At 41.9% G+C, this 8357-nt stretch overlaps 1 protein-coding gene across 1 annotated transcript in view; it reads right to left on the bottom strand. All coding sequences in view use genetic code 11, as the record gives it.

Moving 5' to 3' along the window:
- Nucleotides 1–1471, bottom strand: part of EGR_04025 (hypothetical protein) — a gene marked incomplete at both ends in the record, with an annotated part of 6731 nt that extends 5260 nt beyond the window's left edge. The window contains one exon of the mRNA XM_024493274.1: nt 1254–1471. Coding sequence (XP_024352373.1) covers nt 1254–1471 — 218 coding nt within the window. The remainder of the gene's footprint in view (nt 1–1253) is intronic.
- Nucleotides 1472–8357: the final 6886 nt, after the last annotated feature.

Raw genomic sequence — 8357 nt, 5'->3', positions numbered from 1 at the left:
TCAGACAAGATCACTGATGGGAATTCCTTAAGTCCAAGATGACTTTCACCTTTTAATGATCCTACCATCCGAAAATCATGGGCAAAAATACCGGACCTTTCGGTAACGGGAACTGGTGAACTTTCCACGTATCTTTTATTTCTTAGTGATGGGATTAGCTAGGAGAATTAATTGGCGGTTTTGGCAACTTCTCAAGTAGTTAAAGAAACTTTCGGTTGTTATTCACATTTTATTATGGGAAACTGTACCCGACTGCCAAGCTATTTTTAGTGATTTAAGACCTAAAATCCACCAAATTGAGATACTTCCGATTCGAGACTTCTCTTATCGTAGCAGAGAATTGCAACGTTATTTTGTTCCTTTATCAGTGCACGCTGTTTCTTGCGGGCTGCACTACCACCACTAGCTAAGCTTTTGATTTATGATTTCTCAACTGACCCATTCAAGACATGAATACTCGCCATTCCCACTAGCAATGGAACATACTTGCCATTTACTGCTGCCTGTGGTACAGCCATGACGCTATTCCTGTTGAAAGCGCACCTTCAGTTTGGTCCCTCCTCCTTTATCTGCCAAGCTCGTGTCGTACTTCGTTTGCAGCTCTGGATCTACGGAGCAGTTCATATTAAACCAATCCTAAGTTATCCTTCAGCGGCTTAACAATCTGGAATAACCTTCCCCTGAGGGCGAACAAAACTAGACAAAGGCATTACTATCCCTCCTATCACTCGCAGTTGTACTTCCCTGTAATACCCATACATTAAAAACTATCACTTAAATCCCTAATTAGACTGTTTTCCACATGCCACGAGCAGAAACGGTACTTAAAACTCCTACTCTCTTGTCTATCGTATTGTGATTTCATCATTCACTTAAGAAGCATCACCTCCACCCTTGCCACCTCCTCTCTAAAGATCCTGAATGACTCACTTCCATGACCTGAAAAGGGGAACACGTTTCCCATCGGAGAGGTGCGAGATATGCGGAATGGCATTAGATTTCACTAAGACAGAAGAGAATGAGCTGTTCCTCGAGGCATGTTGGTAATTGGGGATCTAATGCCGCCTTCAAATTCCAAATTTGTCCCCATGCGTTTATTGGCTCGTGAAGACTCGGAGAATGTTCTAACAGATTGCACAAGGAGATGGGGAAATGGCTATTCTATTTTGTGTGATAAGAAGGAATGCCCTACCCACTGATTAATCTTAAAGTTCGTACGCAAATGTCGCTGTCATTTTGCCATTTGCTCCTACCTAGTAGGATCCGTTTTCTCTCTCAAGTACTTGCATGAATGATCGGAAGATGGAATTTGTAAACTGTCCTTAGTGGTACAAATAGGCATTATCCAAAAATGGAAATTTGAAGAAAAATTTGACATCTTTGTGTGAACTCTGTACCAATTGCTAACATTCTTCGTAAGTTTGAATGCATTTTGGCCAATAAAAACTAAAATGGAAACATTTTGGAGCATTAATGCTCATTTTTGGTGGTTCTGTCAACGACGCCCCTATAATACTTATGTTGTTTTAATGTACCCTTCAAGGAGGAGGCAAGCAGGAAATTCGAACCTTGTGACCGGATCGTCCTCTCCCGTACCTAGTGACTGCGGTTCCCCTCCTTCTTGAACGTTGTACTTTCCCTCTCCATCTTTTTATCTTTAATAAACATGTCCACAATGAATCAACTGGGCTTGTCTAAGAACGCTAGGAATGGGGAAGTGGAGACCGATGAGTCTCGCTCCGCACCTTAAAAAAGTATTTCAAGGGCTTCAAATCAGTCGAGGAACGTCGTCTTCATGATTCTGTAGGAGAAGGCCGAGAACCTTGCATCAGCTTGTAGAACCTCCTCTGAGCGATTCTTTTGATCTGGAGCTTGACAACTATCTCCGCTGTTCGAATCTGGGCGACTAAGTTGATTCCTGGATTTGCGAACAAAAGGCAGAAAGGCCTGAGCTGTCAACATCTGTTAAATGACAACCAAAATTTTCTCCCACTGTCTAGTCTCCATGACCATTCCTTTTACCACAGAGAGAACTATTTAGGCAGAAATGAGTCTCACTATCACTTTGATCAGCTGTATGTCAGCAAAAAATTTATATCTTTCATCGCCTGCCTTAAATACAACGCCTTCATTTCAAAGTTATAAAGTGAAATAAAGTTAAAGTCCGTCTTCACGGAAAGGTGGATTCGCAAGTGTCTTAATCTTCCTATTTTTTCTCTTCAAGCCAAATGTTCCTTCATGCATGTAAACTGCACAGGCTTCCCCACTTCTTTTCGTGTCTTTCTGGCATGAAACACGGTGAATATAAACTGCCAACTCCTTTAGTCTCGTCTGTTTCGGAATAAAAAAACCATCGCTTTGCTAAAAGCATTATCTAATGTTTGCTTATAAAAAAGATTTCTTAAGCTTTAGCCCTGTGTATAACTTTGGACGCCATGCATCAGCAAATTTATGTACCTAAATGCGTCTCTTTAAGTTAGCCTAGAATTCGTGAAAGTGGAGGAAATAGACCAATTTTTTCATTCTCTCTTAACTATGATTTAATCAGTTTGCCGAAGCGGCCACTCAAAGCGACCTTTTTCCTATCTCTCTACATTCATGTGCGTGAACAGCTTCAACATGGCGTTTGCATCAACTTGACTAACACGGGAAGAATCACTAAAAAAATTTGGAACGAAAATAGTATTTTGCAATTTTACATAAAAACCAAGGACTCTCATTTGCATTTAAAATATTGTTTTAGTCGACCTATTTCAGTTCTTGAGCTCTTAGGCACGCATCGACTGTCTGAACTAGCCAATCAAATTTGGGGTGCTATCGGATGGTCTTTATAGAGTTCACGTGTGTACTAAAAACCTTCTAATTTCTTCCTCTCTATGGAGTTCGTTTAACAGAATTTAAAAGTAAGCAGTGAATGCACTCGTGGCATTTCGCTTACGAAAGGGCAGTATTCCATTTTCAAGCGGAATCTTCACAGTTTTTTGGCATTTGGTGGAGCACAAAAAATCTAATGAAGGTTAATGGCATTGCAACAGTCGTAATCTGTCTAATTCTCGTGCGTGTTCGTACTTTTGGTCAGAACCACACCTTCATGGTGTGCAAGTGCATTGAGGCTGGGAGGAAGGAAAGGTTAGGCCAATTGTGAGGTTCTGGTCCAAAGGAGGCTAATTGTGTGGCATTAGAATCGGTAAGTAATGGCTGGATGATTGCAGCCCAGTGTACTATTTTTAAAGTGTGGGTTGGATTCTGAACAGGAGTCTGCCGGTTATTAATTCTTGAAATTTCCCAAAAGAGGCTTTTGGACTTCATATGAGGGCCAGCCAATGAGCGCTTTGCTGGTGCTGAAATGTACTGTTCTCGGCGGTGGTTTTGCCTTCAACAGGCAAACAAGGAACGACGAGGGTCAGCTTCTGATGGAACTCGGCACGGAGAAGTTATCCCTCGAATAATATGAAGCCACTTGGAGTCGTCGAAAAGCGGCTCAAAATTTATTGGACCTTCAGCCAGTTTCACAGTTCAGTCTTTAGTAGGAGCAAAATTTGGGGGTGGGAAGTGTCTCTTCTGGCCTCCTTGAGGTTCAACAGGTTGTCTGTTGGTGAATAAACACAAACAGATTAATCGTTCCGTATGAAACTTCATAAAAGCTGAACTTTAGGTATCAAGTAAATATCAGAATGTCGTCTTAGAGGCAGGAAAAATATGCGTTCGCACTTACAAGGCTGTAATAAAAAACCCCAGCAGTGATTGCTCCCCTCCGCTGTCACATTCCGGACCTTTTTTCCTGCTAAATTACCCCTACTTTCCCTTCTCATATGACAGGCTTATTGTTGGTAAATTAGATGTTTGCACAGTCTCGGAAGGAAATTGGCCACCATTCCCCTGGACTTATAAGGTGTAAGCCTGCTCAAGCCTGGAAAACCCTGAAAACATTTTACTCTTTTAAGCCCAAAATATTTGGTTTCTAAAGCGACTTATTGCAGCCAGACAAAGACAATAGTTTTGGGTAAGGTCAGGTCGTCACATATATGTGACAGTGGTCGCGAACACCTTAATACTCAATTTAATTCATTATTATCTACTTGTGTCCATCTGTTATACCCCAACTAATTATTCGAGCTGCCGGAGTGGTTAATGATCCCTGCCTCTGTTGTGACGTTCAGGGAGAAAGTTAGGTGAGGCATTAGCGCTACTGGTAACGTTGAGTGGAGTCGAAATGATTAGCCTTAACCAATGAACCTTCTCTCCTCATCCAATCCACCCCAAAGTTGTGTCGCTGTCTAATCAACCTCTAACATCTCCCTATTATTTTGCGGTTGGATTTAAATGCAGAAATTTAATGACCGTAGGAGGGGATAATATCTTTCGCCCCAAAATGATACTTCTGATGTTTCAAAACTTGCTCGCCGTATGAGGGAGTAATTTGAAGCATCAACAAGTATAGTATTCAGCTGGTAAGGGTGTGGCTAGTGGGTTTACCTATCCCGTCAATTTTGAAAGTCATTTAAACCCCTAAAACAGGAGGTCAGGGAAGGGCTTAATGGTGGACCGTAAGAGGCTCAATGAAATTTGGAATCGCTACTCAATTAAGGTAGGTCAGTTTGAAATAGTCAGAGTGATTGAGGGGTCGAACTCAAAGGAAGATCGATACAGACTTCCGGTTAAGTTTGCCATGATTTGAAGGGTAGGCTGAATGAAATCTCCTTGGCAGTAGGGATAAGTTAGCGATAGACAATTTGCCAGTTTATGATAGTCTGGGCTACAAGACGGATGAAATGATTGACTGTTTTAAGCAGTACAACAAATAGGCGATGGCCCTACTCTGAAGATGACTTCTTGGCAGAGCTTAAAGTAAACCACAAATTTCGGGATCTCTGGTGATCACCTTCCCATGAAGGATTGACAGCGAAAAGTGCAATCAGGGAGATGTTCAGGGCAGATAGCAATAATAAGGTCTCAAAAGGTCAAGTATGCCATCGAACATAAATGTTTGAAACTTGTCACCACTGCTAAAATGCATTCTGGGACATTGATATCCTTAACTTCACCGGTGTTGTACTCTGCGTGCGAATCCCAAATACTTTTCTCTTATTTCCCATCCTCTGCTCCTACAATTTTCGTGGAAACTGATGGACGCGACCTGGGCTTGCCTGTGTTCCAAAACGCGAATACGGTATTGAAAAATCTTTCCATTTATAGTGGTAGATGGTATCACCTAGGAATAATCAAAACCTTTCAGTCTGACTAGAGAAGTATCACATTCAGGAAAACACGATTGCACCGGCAATTCACTGACACTTATATCAAATGGGAGGGGAAATTAATTAAGCTGGCAAGCGTGTAGGTCTCGCATTTCATTCACTGGCAAGTGAAACTGAGTCTCAAAACCCTCGAACATAGTAATTCGTTTTTTAGATGGCCTGTGATGAGACGTTGCTTTTATGGCCTAATGATCATTGAATGGGCTCAGACGACTCATTCCACACTTTTAAGACACTTATCCACCCCTTCCCAGATGTCTTTTCCCGTCTCGTGTTAGCAAGGCGAAAATCAGACCTGCTCCGTGAGATAGTCCCCATTCACTGAAGACCAAAAAGCTGAAACCAATCCACTTCACACAACTTGATGGACCTCCAGTGTGTGAAAGTACTACTTACTTTTCTCTTTTTTTGCCATCGTCATTGTTATCTTTTTCCTCTTCCTCTTCTTCAGAAACAGTCAGAATTATTCAGTCGATGGAAGAAAACTCCCACTCATCTTTTTTTGCATAGAATACAAAAAGCGACCATAATCTCCACGCCCCCAACCTCCACCCAACTTGTTTGTGAGAGTTGGTCTGCATTCAAGATGAGATTGAGGGAGGAAGAGAGAGGAGGAGGGAAGAAAGGGAAGAGGGAGGGAAATATGACCCGATGGCTTTCCTTTCAGTCGCATTGGACAATGACATGATCGTGCAGAGTGTAGAGCGGACAAGTGGGTAAGGAATGAGAGCAAGGCGCAAACGGAGGTGGTTTGAGCTAGCTTTATTTCCCCACCTTTTATGAACAAATCATTGCTGAGGGATAAAGTTGTATCTGGTTTGTGTCTTGCTGGGAAAGGTCGGCATTTTGTAGAAGTTATTAGTTCTGCTAACAGTACAGATAGATCATGGACTACTCCGCCAACTTATTTGGCTACTCCATATTAGGTAAAATCAGGATTCCTTGGGAAAATCACTAGACTCCTTAGTGATGGTTGAGCCACAAAATACGTTCGCTGTAGACTATCATTCATTACCTTCCAAATAAATAGCCTCTCCATACAGTTTGCCAAACAGAGGCAGTGGCATTTCCCGGTTTTGCATTTACCCCCGGGGCACGCATTACCCCTAATGAAGCTAATTCATCATATCCTCGTGGTACCCATCCGGAAAAATGATAGCCATTCTTTGGAGGACTTGGAATAAATGGGACACAACGAAGCGTATTCTATAAGGTCACCAAATTAGTTCGTGGGATTTGTCGCCAAAAAAGTATAGACTTAGCACAGGTAGCTACTTAAATTAGTTACTTTAAAAAATAAAACTTTCTCGATGGGACACACGTCAGATGCATAATTTACGTCTTTGAAAAGGTCTCTTTGTATAAGCTGCCTCCGTCTCCATTCCTACTCCTCACAAAATCATTTTATTGTCCAGTAAAGTCATCAAGCCATATCCCTACCCGCCCTTATCCTCCTCCTCTTGATTCCTCCCCCTGTCTCATCTAAAATGCAGACCAACTCTCACAAACTAGTTGGGTGGTGGTAAGGGGCATGAGGAGTGTGGTCGCTCCTTATGTTCCACGTAAGAAGAGTAACACTTTCCTTCCATTGGCTGACTAGTTCCTACTGTTTCTAAAGAAGAAGAAGAAAAAAAAAAGGAGTTCTTCATGTACACACCGGAGTTGTAACGAGTTGTGTGGAGTGGATCACCTTCAGCTGTTTTGTCTTCAGTAAGTGAGGACCAAATCACAGTGCATAACTGAATCTGTCACGTACACATGCGGTGAGAATAGGCTTCTGGAAACGAATCGGTGTGTGCCCTGGAAGCGTGCATCGCAAGTTGGTTGGTAAACGAATGGTCAAAAATACAAAGGGTGTTGCGTTGAGGTGAGCAAACAACTGGTCATTTTTGATATCTCCTACAATCTGTAAATGCATTCAACCAATAAAATCGCCGTTTTTCTTCCTTCTTAGTGGGTTTGTCAACGCCGTCACTGTGGCAGCAAACGCGTAATCCCCGAACGCGACACGGTTCGCGCAAAAAGGGTAAGTACCTTTGCCCAAAGTCTAGATGCGATGCGAGAGCCTCACAGCAGACCCTCATTGCCGCCGACTTCGAAGTCGAATTGCAGAAGGCTGAACCCACTCGTGTAGGCACGCATTCGCCTAAGATAGGTGTCGTTCACATTTCAAGGTCGTGTTTAAGTAGGAAGTCGGAATATTTATTCCATTGATTCCTTCTCCTAAATTCTACTGCATCTAAATGCTAGGGGATAGAGCTAGTTATTTTGTTTTCCGGGGCGGAGAAAGGGTTGGAATTAGATACAGGTATGAGCATAAAACCCTGGGAGGTAAATACTAAACAGTACTAGCACGAGGACAAAAAGTTTAATAAGGTTAAGGGTAAGAGGTAGGTCTGCACTTTTGTCTCGGCTCAAGTCATAAAATACGGACCATACTGGGTTGAATAACATCAAGCACTCGCACCTCCCCACCACCATATCACATCAGTTCCAATTCCCATTTCTTGATACCTTTAATTGCCAATTTCATTTCCTACAAATTCTTGCCTCTAATGTCGTAACGATTCTGTCAACGTTTTAAGCCCTGTTTTATTACTACCTTATCTGGAAAATGATGCTTAAAAGTGCCCACCATCCCAAGTGCTGTGTGGAGAGAAATTCCTCATGGTTACAAATCCTACTGATTGCAAGGTTTGACTCTACTTTTAAATGTTTAAAATTAACGATGCCCTTGTTGATTTAGCTTTGTAGTAAGGTTGTATGGCCTGCATAGAGCATTTTAGCTTAGTCGTGTATCCAGCATAGAAAATACCCCTGGGTTCACAAGGGCAATATAAGTTTATTTGTTTAATAAAACATCTAATAAGTCGTCAAATAAAACATTCCCCACCCCTTCGTTAAATATTCGCCTATTGTGAGTTAATGAATCCATCGCAAACGTTTGCCTTTTTATTAAGTGAACAAAGAGCAAAGGCTTATCTTAGTGGAGAATGATAGGTCCTACTAACTAAACACAAGTAGAATGATTAGATCGCTTCTCCAAATGCAAACCTAAAGATACTGTGGTATCGGCATTAAAATTAGCGTATTGGTAAA

This window comes from Echinococcus granulosus (assembly GCF_000524195.1).
Source record: "Echinococcus granulosus chromosome Unknown EG_S00023, whole genome shotgun sequence".
NCBI classification, from domain to species: Eukaryota; Metazoa; Platyhelminthes; class Cestoda; order Cyclophyllidea; family Taeniidae; genus Echinococcus; species Echinococcus granulosus.
This window is presented reverse-complemented; position numbering and strand designations above follow the sequence as displayed.